Source organism: Gekko japonicus, unplaced genomic scaffold (genome assembly GCF_001447785.1).
Source record: "Gekko japonicus isolate JY-2015 unplaced genomic scaffold, Gekko_japonicus_V1.1 scaffold2880, whole genome shotgun sequence".
Classification (NCBI taxonomy): Eukaryota; Metazoa; Chordata; class Lepidosauria; order Squamata; family Gekkonidae; genus Gekko; species Gekko japonicus.
Genome location: NW_015160924.1, coordinates 46620 through 58683, shown reverse-complemented (window position 1 = coordinate 58683; position 12064 = coordinate 46620). Strand labels below are relative to the sequence as shown.

The 12064-nt window shown below is 43.5% G+C and overlaps 2 protein-coding genes across 2 annotated transcripts in view; one reads left to right on the top strand and one right to left on the bottom strand.

The window, feature by feature from the left end:
* Positions 1-1303, bottom strand: part of SMIM4 (small integral membrane protein 4) — a 5487-nt gene extending 4184 nt beyond the window's left edge. Inside the window, exon 1 of the mRNA XM_015424804.1 lies at positions 1278-1303. The gene's annotated coding sequence lies outside the window, so the exon portion shown is untranslated. The remainder of the gene's footprint in view (positions 1-1277) is intronic.
* A 1122-nt stretch (positions 1304-2425) lies between these two features.
* NT5DC2 (5'-nucleotidase domain containing 2) overlaps positions 2426-12064 on the top strand; it is a 50383-nt gene continuing 40744 nt past the window's right edge. The window contains 1 exon segment of the mRNA XM_015424793.1: positions 2426-2851. Within this exon segment, the coding sequence (XP_015280279.1) occupies positions 2455-2851 (397 nt within the window). The 5' untranslated portion in view covers positions 2426-2454.

The following is a 12064-nucleotide window of genomic DNA, read 5'->3' as shown; positions in this document are numbered from 1 at the left end:
AGAACACTGAGCTCTGCAGCTGACCAATCAGAGAGTGGGGGGGGGGGGCAAGGAGGCAGCAGCCTGTCAGTCACATAGGAATCAATGGGAGGAGCACATTTTACCCCTTTTGACCCACTTAGTCCTTCTTAGTGAGCATCTATGCCATGGTAGGAGCACTCTCCCTAAATTTCATGTTTCTAGGTCCTGCAGTTTGGCCTGAGCGTTGGTTTTACGGTGAGGGGACTTTCTTTTATATACATAGATATATTCATTTTGATACCAGCTAGTTCACCAACAGACTGGCATCCTAAGCAGAAACAGAGTTCATCCTTTATAGGAAAATACATAACAAGGAGAATGGGTTCCAGTAACTCAAATGATGGCCTAAACTCCATTCTCAGACATAATTCACTCCACCCCATTTACAGAACACTGAGAATTCCTGGGAAGGGCATAAAATAAAATCCTCCTACAGCTTGAATAAGGAAGCCATTACATGGTGACCATGAAATGCTTAAAGTTCAGGGGGGTTAAATTGACCAATCTTGGGCAAGGGTGAAATGGCAGAAACATAAAATACAGAAAACTAAAAGCAATATCTCATGCTCAATAATCAAAAGTATGAGAGGATAGTGGGTCCTTATTCAGCATTTTAACAATGAACTAAATTTTTCTAACGATCATAAGTATGAAAGGCAAAGAATACTGGCATTTCATCCGCTGTACATTATTATGTGCCTAGAATATAGCCTAGCTAGAGTCATTTGAGTACAGATATTGCCGAAGTCACTGTGCATAAGATTGCAGCATTATATCTTTATGTATTCTATCATTTCATTGTGTTTAAGGTCCAAATTCATGATTCTTGGACCTTGGGGACTGCCTGGTAATGTAATCCCACACAACTGAGAACACGTGCGACTGGCAGACTTCCACCATTTGGCTACATTATCTCTCTCTTAAAAAACAAAAAACAAAGTGTACTCATTTGTTGAAGGGCATAATTCTGTTTAAGGCTAAGCATACTTCTGAGCATACAGATATAATGAACATCACCCAGCGAGCTTGCATGGCGGCGAGGTGATTGGATTGGAACCTGGGTCCACCCATTACAATGACTGGTTCTCAGAGGCCCTTCAGTTTGTAATCCATTTTTGAGGCGCCACGAGGCTTTTTCTTCTTCTTGTTCCTATACACTATTGCTTTCTTTCCCACACACAAGGAACTAACGACGCTGCCCCCCTCGAAAACCGCCCACCCCAGGCACACAACCAGCGCGACCGCCAGCCCCTCACCTTGGATGTGAAGCCGCCTAGACGAGAGGAAGGACAGGACACGCAAGATGCCAGAGGAGGGGCAGTCAGCAGGCACGTCACCAAACGCCTTAGCGAAACGGACCTGATTGGCTTGGGCCTAAGGGGGCCGGGTTGACGCTTAATTGGGCGGAGCTTGTGGGCTGAGTGGAGAAATCTTTGGCGCGGTGCTGGTTTATGGCGCTCGCTGCGATATGTACATTGTGGTGTAACCACTGGCTCTTTAAACCAGTACAGTCCTATGGCCATTTACCCAGAAATAAGTCTCACTAAGCTTAACGGGCCTTCTTCCAGTGTAAGTGCGTGTAAATTGCAGACTAAACGCTGCGAGCGAGTTGTTGTGTTTGACAACAACCGCCGTTGTCTAATTATCGAACATTTACATGGCAAATCAAGCCATAATTATACATTGTTGCAGAAAGGTAATGAGTAGCCCTTTTCTTTGGCAAAAGTATTCTGTCGGCAAGCAGGTCGAGGCTAGTGAAATGGCTGGACTATGAGAGTCATTATCTCACTTCTCAAAATGTTATTAATTTAAAACAGAATGGTTTTAAATGGCATCTGTGTTTGTGCGTTGGTTATTCGCAGCTTTGGTAGTTACTGAAATAACGGAATAACGGAAAGGAGATGTATGCATTTTTCTTTTTAAAAAATCAAGAGGATTCGGGTGTTAAGTTCTGGGTGGGCTCTCCTTATATACTTGCGTAAGCCCGCTCTCCTACATTATCGAGGTATTCACTCCAGGGCGCAAAACTGCACGGGCTGGTGAACAAAAATCACCACGGTAAACATTTTAAATACCCTCCAGCGAGGCGGGTGAAGGGATACATGGGAGTGGTAGTTTTTGAGTCGGAATGGTCAGGCGTCGATCATAGGCAAAAAACCCCTCGGCTTGACTACAAGCCACAGGGGGCGTCATGAATCAGTCGCGAATGCACGTCGACCCGCAAGACTCCTAGAAGAGGGTCCCAGTCTCGGGATTGGTTACTTTGGCTGGTTTCTCATTGGTTGTCTGGGTTGGAGGGCAGCTGGAGACAGTCATTCAGTGTCGGGCGGCCGTCGTGCAGTGTGGGAGCAGCCGTGGGAGCTCCGTGGCACCCTGAGGCGATGGTCTTCTGAGTCTCCTGGAAAGGGGGTGTCTGTGCAGTGCAGCTAGGCGATGGCTGCCGTGGCGCTCAAGGCTGCCAGTAGCAGCAGCAGCAGCATCTGGAAGGGCAGCGGAGCCAGCCTGCAGCTGGTGGCCGCGGCTTCCAGTCACAGCGGTGGCTGTTCTAAAGCCCGCCATTCTGGTGGAGGCAGTGGCGGCGGCCCCGTGGAGGGGAGAAGCAGCAGGCACGTAGGGGGCGGCCAGCAAAAGGCCCACCAGCATCAGTCTGCGGGGCACTCCCAGCCCCCTTCTGTAAGCAGCAAAGCCAAGACCTCGGCGGGACCCGGCCACGCCGCGACCAAAACGGCAGCAGGTGCCCTCTTGGGAAGCCAGCCCAGCCCCGTCGAGGGGATCGACACCAAGTCCTACCTGTGGGCTAGATACCACGAAATGAAAAGGCTGGTTTACGGTGAGAGCTGCCTTTGACTGGGACTCTGGTTCTTGCCTGTCTCTTACGCTTTCCCCCCCCTTTTTGCTAGAAATAGGTTATGAACGTGACTTCGGTAAAGTGTTCCGTTCAAGCGTCGCGCCACAAAATCGGGTCTCACTGAAAGCGATAGATGCGTTTATTGCCAGGGGCGGGGAGGACGAGTCCAAAGAAGCCTTGCAGCCGGCCAAACTGGCATTAGGGAGACGCATGCAGCAGCTGTGGTCTAAGTTCACTTGGGAGCCCCGTGGCCGGAATCCCATCTGATTGCCTTTTGCTCAGCGTGTTGGTTCATGTACTCCTTTGCTACTGTGGACAGAATGAGTTCAGCCTATAGCTTTTAGGCTGTTGCCAGATATGTTGTTTTCAGACAAGTGTTGTGTACTACAAGGGAGAATGGTGTGAATCTGCACTAACTCAAATTTTGATCAAGCTTCCAGTAGCATTTTAAGGACTAACAAAGTCTGTGGCAGGGGATGAACTTTTGTGAGTCACTCACTGCTCACTTCTTCAGGTATCTGAAGTGATTCACGAAAGCTCATCCCCACCACAAATTTTGTTTGTCCTTAAGGTGATATTGGACTCTTGCTCTTTTTACTACAAGGGAGAATGGTGTGAATCTGCACTAACTCAAATTTTGATCAAGCTTCCAGTAGCACTTTAAGGACTAACAAAGTCTGTGGCAGGGGATGAACTTTTGTGAGTCACTCACTGCTCACTTCTTCAGGTATCTGAAGTGGTTCACGAAAGCTCATCCCTGTCACAAATTTTGTTAGTCCTTAAGGTGCTACTGGACTCTTTTCTACTGCTATAAACAGATCAGTTTTTGGTATCTGATGTTTATCAGGGATGCAGTTTAGTGCCTTAAGTCTACTGGGCTCTTGAAACAATGTTTTTAAAAGGCTAACAGAAAAAAAAATGTTCGATAGTACCTTAAGATTAGCAGATTTATTTTGTGATAAGTTTTTTGGACTTGGGCCCACTACTGTATGAAAGCTTGTGCTACAGTAAGTCTGTTAAACTTCAAGGCTCTGTGAAGTTCTCTATGTTGGTGTATCCTTCTGTGACTTCTGAACTTTAGATTATCATGTACTCATTTAAAGATTTCTTGTATCCCAAGTAACGGCCTGTTACATTGTATAACCAAGGTTACATAATATTTTATTAGGAAACTGTCCATTCTGCAAAGCCAGCCCCATAATATTCACCAATTAGTGAGCCATTGCCAAGTACATTGAAAGCAATACACTGATAAAAGATGTTGCAGCTTGCATTTTGCAGTGTTGAAGAATCTCCCAGCTTGCCATGTTCAACATCTTTCTTCATGGTTGAGTTTTTAAGCATTGTTTTGTTTATGAATTTGCTTGTGACCTGCTTAAAAAGACCGCTGCAGACTTTGGTTGTAGGTATTAAATACTATGCGGTACTTTTGAAGAACTAGTAAAATTTCTTTACCATATGTAGGTAGCGTATCTAGGTATAGTTAAGATTTTTGTTGGCATAAGATTCAGCACTGTGTACATATTTTTTAAATTTAATGTAACTGTTGCAGATCTTGAACCTCCTAGATCACAGGTTAAGAACCCCTGCGTAGTGTCTGAGGCTGCTGTTTCATTGGGAAACCCTTTTGTTTGTAACAAACCCTGCTATTGGATGGCCACACCCACTTTCTGGAAAGCTTGGTGGCCTATCTCCAGGGGAAATACTGGCATGCACAGTGGTGCCTACAGGTACTATTACGTTAGGGGACCCTGAGCATAGTTTTCTACAACCAAAATTGCAAATATACTATTGGGCTCACCCACCTAATATGCTTGCTTCTTGTGCACACCTACAGCATACACCTGGGGCTTTGTTGGTTTTAGGTTTTTAATTGGAATTATATGGTATTATTTTTAATTGTATTATTGGTTTATTGTAACCCGCCCTGAGCCCGCTTGTAGGGGAGGGCGGGATAGAAATCCAGTAAATAAATAAATACGAGAGAGAGAGAGAGAGAGAGAGAGAGAGAGCGAGCTGCAAACTGATGCATTCTATGCTATTTGAGCACATGAAACTTAGTTTTTGCCATTTAAGATGTAGGAAAAAATGAAAGTGGAAAATAGGAAACACCAATTTTTAATTCACAAAGGAAAGTGGATTATTTGTATCATTCATTCAGAAGAGAAAGTATTTCATATCAGTTCTGATTTTTTCTTTTCTTTTACTGGATGGGCCTGCACTGCACATTTTTAGGCAAGTTGGGCAGGGCATTCTCAGCAGCCAAATTGTGAAAATTCCCCTTCTGGCTTTGGAAAGCCCTTTGACGTGTGTTAGATTAATAGCAGATGTTTTTTCCTATAAATATGTTGTGATTTTAAGGGGCATATTGAGCCATGGAGGGGTCAGTTCGGATCCCAGTATCTAAATTCAAGGAATAAATAAACTGATAACCTGAGGAATTCTATATGAGACATGTGAATAAGATACCTGTTGTCAGAAATATTAGTAAGAATGCCAAATTTTAAGCAAATCTTAAGTGTGTGCTTTGATAAGCTCTCAGTCGAGTCCGACTCTTTGCGACCCCTTACCTGTTGTCAGAAATGTTAGTAAGAATGCCAGATTTTAAGCAAATCTTGTGTGCTTTGATAAGCTCTCAGAATTTATTTTTGTTGTTGTTGTTCAGTCGTACAATCGAGTCCAACTCTTTGCGACCCCATGGACCAGATCACGCCAGGCCTTCCTGTCTTCCGCCATCCTCTGAAGTTGGCTCAATTTCATGTCCGTTGCATCTATGACACTGTCTAAACAACTCATCCTTTGCCGTCCCCGTCTTCTTTGACCTTCAGTCTTTCCCAGCATCAGGGTCTTCTCCAGTGAGTGCTCCCTTCTCATTGGGTGGCCAAAGTATTTGAGCTTCAGTTTTATTATCTGGCCTTCCAGGGAACAGTCAGGGTTGATTTCTTTTAGGATTGACTGATTTGATCTTCTTGCAGTCCAAGGGACTCTCAAGAGTCTTCTCCGGCACCATAGTTCAAAAGAATCTATTCTTCGGCGCTCGGCCTTCCTTATAGTCCAACTCTCGCAGCCGTACATGACTACTGGGAATACCATTGCTTTGACCATGTGGACTTTTGTTGGCAGGGTGATGTCTCTACTTTTTATCATGCTGTTGAAGTTCACCATCGCTTTCCTCCCAAGGAGCAGGTGTCTTTTAATTTCATGGCTGCTGTCACAGTCTGCGGTGATCTGGGATCCCAGGAACGTGAAGTCTGTCACTACTTCCATGATTTCCCCTTCTATTTGCCAAGGAGTGATGGGGCCGGATGCTATGATCTTAGTTTTTTTTATGTTGAGCTTCAAGCCCACTTTTGCGCTCTCCTCTTTTACCCTAAGTAAGAGATATATTAAATAAGCAAGGTGACAATATACATCCTTGTCGTACTCCTTTTCCTATGCTGAACCAATCAGTTGTTCCGTATCCGGTTCTAACTGTCGCTTCTTGGCCCTTATACAGGTTTCTCAAGAGACATGTGAGGTGGTCTGGTACTCCCATCTCTTTATGGACCTGCCATAGTTTGTTGTGATCCACACAGTCAAAGGCTTTAGCATAGTCAATGAAGCAGAAGTAGATGTTTTTCTGGTACTCTTGCTTTCTCTATAATCCAGCGAATGTTGGCAATTTGATCTCTAGTTCCTCTACCTCTTTGAAACCCAGTTTGTACTTCTGGCAGTTTCTCTATCCACGTACTGTTGAAGCCTAGCTTGTAGGATCTTGAGCATGACCTCCATAATCCAGCGAATGTTGGCAATTTAATCTCTAGTTCCTCTAGCTCTTCAAAACTCAGCTTTTACTTCTGGCAGTTCTCTATCCACGTACTGTTGAAGCCTAGCTTGTAGGATCTTGAGCATGATCTTGCTAGCGTGTGATATGAGTCCAATTGTCCGATAGTTTGAACATTCCTCGGCATTGCCCTTCTTTGGGATTGGAATGTATACTGACCTGTTCCAATCCTGTGGCCACTGTTGCATTTTCCAAATTTGCTGGCAAATTGAGTGCAGCACTTTAACAGCATCATCTTTTAAGACTTTGAATAGCTCAGCTGGAATACCATCACCTCCACTAGCGTTGTTGTTAGTAATGCTTTCTAAGACCCATTTAACTTCACATTCCAGGATGTCTGGCTCGAGGTCAGTGATTATACCGTCGTGGTTGTCAAGGACATCGAGGTCTTTCTTGTATAGTTCTTCTGTTAATTCTTGCCATCTTTTCCTAATTTCTTCTGCTTCTGTTAGGTCCCTACCATTTTTGTCCTTTATCATGGCCAGATCAGAATTTATACACAGTACTATTTGCACTGCTTAATTGCTTGAAGGAGAAAAAACAGTGACATGGTATAGACAAAAACAAATCTTGTGTGAGCATATTTATGAACTATAGATAAGGTTTTCACCCTTTAGACTCTTCAAGACTCTCTGGTTTTGTTGTATTCTATTAAGGTTTAAAATGAAGAGGGGAGTATATACGACTTTGCACAGTTTAGTATCTCAAACTGTGCTGGAGAAAGCAGCCTTATGGTTTGGGAGCTGAAGGTCCAGGAAAAAAAAGAGAGAGATTTGGGCAAGGGTACAGGTGTTCTTGTGAGCTGCAGTGGCTCAAGTGGTTAAGATGCTGAACTGCAGGCTGTGGAAGGTCGGTAGTTCAGCAGTTTGAGACCCGAGTGTGCCACATGACGGAGTGAGCTCCCGTCTCTAGTTCCAGCTCCTGCCAACCTAGCAGTTTGAAAGCAAGAAATTGCAAGTACATAAATAGGTACCACTTCAGTGGGAAGGTAACAGTGTTCTGTGCGCCTTGGTGTTTAGTCATGCCGGCCACATGACCACGGAAATGTCTTTGGACAGCATTTAAGTTTTTCCAGTAGAAGGAACTGGGAAATTCTGGGGAATATTGCATATTTTCCCTTTGATTTTTTTTTTTGAATTGGTGAAATACTTTTCCAACCAGGTTTTACTCAAAATGAAAAAATATGGAAGAAAATCTATAGCATTAGATAATTCCTTTGTATACTGTAGAGATAAATTAACCATATTGTTGAAATTGCATTTATGTCTACTATATACAGAAGAATTAATGTTTTATGTTTTCTTACATAATGAATAGTTTTGGCAGTAGTATGCTGTGCATCCATAAATAGTGCAGAGTTTTCAGTTTTTAACTTGATATCCAAATTGGTAGTTTTGCCTGATACGGCTATATGAGACCACTTTCTGTACGAATAAGTCACTTGCTTTTGTTAACTACAAAGGTTTTTTTCCTAAGTTTTTATTTTGCAGGTCTTTCTCAACTATACTTTTAATCTCCAAGAGTATGACACTTAGTAGAACTTTATATGCGAAGCAAGCTATAAATGATACATTTTATATTAGAGCAGCAAAATAAGTTTAGGTCTGCTAAGGCAGAAAGTACGGGGCATATTAATTTCCCCAAATTCCTTTTCTCTAGAAAAACCTGGGGGAACCCCAGTGTCTCCCCCCCCCGAAGTACTCAGGAAATATGAATATATTCCTGGAAAGAACGGACTGTGCAATGTTGCTTAATGTTAGCACAGACATCAGGACTTCAGAGGGGGCAGCGAGGCTAGATAGGGCACTTCCTGAACCTTTCCTTCAGTCTATTCTGCTGAATGCTAAGTCTTTAAGTTTGGTGTAGTGGTTAAGTGTGCGGACTCTAATATGGGAGAACCGGGTTTGATTCCCCCCTCCTCCACTTGCACATGGCTGGATGACCTTGGGTCAGTCACAAGCTCTGGCACAGCTGTTCTTGAAAAAGAGCAGTTTCTGTCAGAGTGCTCTCAGCCCCACCCGCCTCACAGGGTGTCTGTTGTGGGGAGGGGACGGGAAAGGAGTTTGTAAGCCGCGCTGAGACACCTTTGGGTAGTGAAGGGCGGGGTATAAATCCAATCTCTTCTTCTTCTTAGGAGTTCCTTCCTTCCGACTTCTTCCATTCTTTCTCTCTGTCATTTTGTCTGCCATGAGGACCGGCCATGCTCTCTACAATCTCTCTACATCCTAGCTTTGCTTGATAGGTAGCTAGAACCTCTTACTCTCTTTCCTGTCCAGTATAGAGTTCTTCACCAATAAAGAACTTTTATTTCCCTTCAGAGGTAATAAGCCTCAGTGTGACCTTATTCCTGTGCAGCCAGGCATAAATCTGCTGTGCAAAGCTAGCTCAGGCCTTCAAGAATGTGGGTTGCAGCACAGTTTAAATGAGACACTGATCCTGTGTAAGGTCCACAGATGAGTTCTTTTCCCTTAGTCAGCATCACATTTAAATCAGCTTCGAGTGCCCTCATTGAAAATAATCTTCCTCCCTCTCTGTTCTTTTATGCTGATTTAATGGGATTCTGGCAGGGCAAAAGACTCTTGTAGGTTTGTGCATTTGTACAGCATTTGGTGTATACCAGGCACACAGCATTTGGTCTATATCCATGCATAGCAGCTAACACCCAGGTTTAAATGTGAAGCTGTGTAAGCACACCACAGGGAAGCTCTTTGCCTCTCCTATATGATGCATAAAGTGGGACTTGCAGTGAGCTGGCAGTATGGAAATAGATTCAGTATGTAAAATTCATGTGTTACAGATTAATAAGTGTCTCACCCTTCTAAGCCCACTGACTTCAGTGAGAAACTGTTCAAGCTCAGTGACCCACAAGGAAGCTCTTTACCTCAATGACTTCAATGGATGTAGAAGGGTAAGTCTGCATAGGATGACACTGTCTGCCGTACTTTCATGACCATCCCCCTAATAGAAATACAGGAACTCGTGATTCTGCTGTACAGCAGTAGCAGCTCTAATGATGTGCTTATACAGAGGTCTCTAGATATAATTTCCCAGCTGAATGCTTTTTTGAACAAGATAGCTTTATTTTCAGACTTTTGCTGTGTAGCTCAGCCTGTAGTTCTTGAGGGGGATTAAAAATCTTTCCCACAGTTCTGAAGTTCTGACTCCTATTAGAATTTATTAAAATTTTGTTTATTTAGATAGATAATTGTAACCCCTTTCCCCTCCAGTGGGAATTCAAAGTGGCTTATGAAATCATTCTGTTCCTTCTTTGAGAGCCAGTTTGGTGTAGTGGTTAAGAGCAGCAGACTCTAATCTGGAGAACCAGATTTGATTCCCCCACTCCTCCACATGAAGCCAGCTGGGTGGCCTTGGGCCAGTCACATCTCAGAACTCTCTCAGCCCCACCTACCTCACAGGGTGTCTGTTGTGAGGAGAGGAAGGGAAGGCAGTTGTAAGCCGCTCTGAGACTCTGAGTGAAGGGCGGGGTATAAATCCGCCTTCTCTTCCCCCCCTTCTGTTTCATCCTCACAGCAACAAGCTTCCATGGCAGAGTGGGGATATGAACCTGGGTCTCCCTGATCTCACTCTGACACTTTAACCAGTACATCACACTGGCTATTATAATTAGCAGCTAGGTTATTATAATTAGCAGCTAGGTTTATTTCAATGCAAATACATTAGGGCTTCAGCAGCTATTATAAGCCTGGCTTGATCCATGTTGGCTGTCTTAGTGTGAAAATGTTTATAGCTCCTGTGACCTTTATTTGTTTTTATGCCTTGTTATTTATATCCTGCCTTTCACTGAGAAACTACTTGTAAATATTGTAACTTTTTTTTTGCTGTTAGCTATCTGATGTAGATTCCATTTGGATTTCAGTGGTAGCAACATCTTCTGACAAAAGTTTGCCCTGTGCTTTCAGGGCAGTTGTTTGGCTGGAAAAAGATCAATCTTAGGCAGTTGAAGTGCTGGGGCTTTGTTTTTGAAAACTGCTTGAGAACTTGGAGAATGTGAGGTTCTTCTGAATGTGACACTTTAGCACTGTGTTAAATCCATGTGCCGTGAATTGTAATCTTTCTGCAGAAGCCATTTTTCCTCTCATTTTATTCCCTGCAATTGAGTAGGGAGTTGGACTAGATGGCCTGTATGGCCACTTCCAACTCTATGGTTCTGCTTTCTGCCCTTTGGAATCAAATCAAGGATGTGTGCCTTCGGCAGTAGCTAATCGTCATCTGGCAAAATGTATTTCTGTGCCGGGCTGTGACCTTGCCAGTTTCATGGGAAGTTGAAGATGCTCAGTATCTTGCACGATTTTGCTCTCTCACCTCAGCCTAATTTCTTGTTCATCCAGAAGGAAGGTATCTAGAATAGAAAAGGAGACAAAATGTAGGTCTATGAAAGGAGTAGCTAGGGGGACACTAAAGCGTTTACAGAATAATAAAGGCTCTAAAGAAGCAGTTTGTTTGGTGTTTTTTCCAATAGTTGTTGCCGTTCCAGGTAACACTTAATTTTTGAGCTGCAAAATTTGAAAGGACCCAAACAATCTCTTAAGTGATCCTAACTCCTCAAAACTAGTTCTGACACATCGGTCTGGGCCGAGAACCCACCTATAGTGGGTCCCCTAGTTCACAACTATGTCTGGACCTATTATTATAATGCTGTCTGTAGTACAGTGGTCAGGTACAGCTCTATCTCATAACGGTACCCAGTGGTTATGACAACACATTTTAACCATACTGCCCTACCGAAGGGCTGTGAGCTATTCCACAAATGTACCTACTGCTTATGTCAACACACACCATACTGTATTGGTTGATGTTCTTGGATATAAATATATAAAATTTCAATACAAATTATATTTTTTTAAAAAAGTGATGTGTATGAGTAAACACTGTGACAGATTTGGGATCTCTTTGCTTCAGGTGCAGGCAGGTATTCCTTGTTTCCATGTAATTATATTAAAGTAAACTTCTCAGACAGCTGAGATAAAAAACCTTCCAGTTCCTCTGAACCTAATCCATCAGTAGCCTGTCTGTTACAGCAGTCTCTAAGTCCATTCACTAGCCATTCTGTAACTGCAGAAAGAATAAAGTACGCTTCCACAATGATAGTATGACAATTTTGCAGCAATAGAACCATACCACTTATCTTCAAAACTGATTTTTAGCTATGTTAAGATATGCTTAATTTCCATCATCTGATAAATGGCTTCAGTTGCTTGAGACCAGGGGTCATTTCCTGCAGGCATGCACAAGGAGCGGAGCTCCGACAGTACAGAGTCCAGGGGGCGGGCACATGCAACAAACCCCACCCCCTGCTCCCAGCAGCCCTCAGTCAGAGCAAGAAGCAGCCAGGTAAGTTGCAGAGCCCCCCC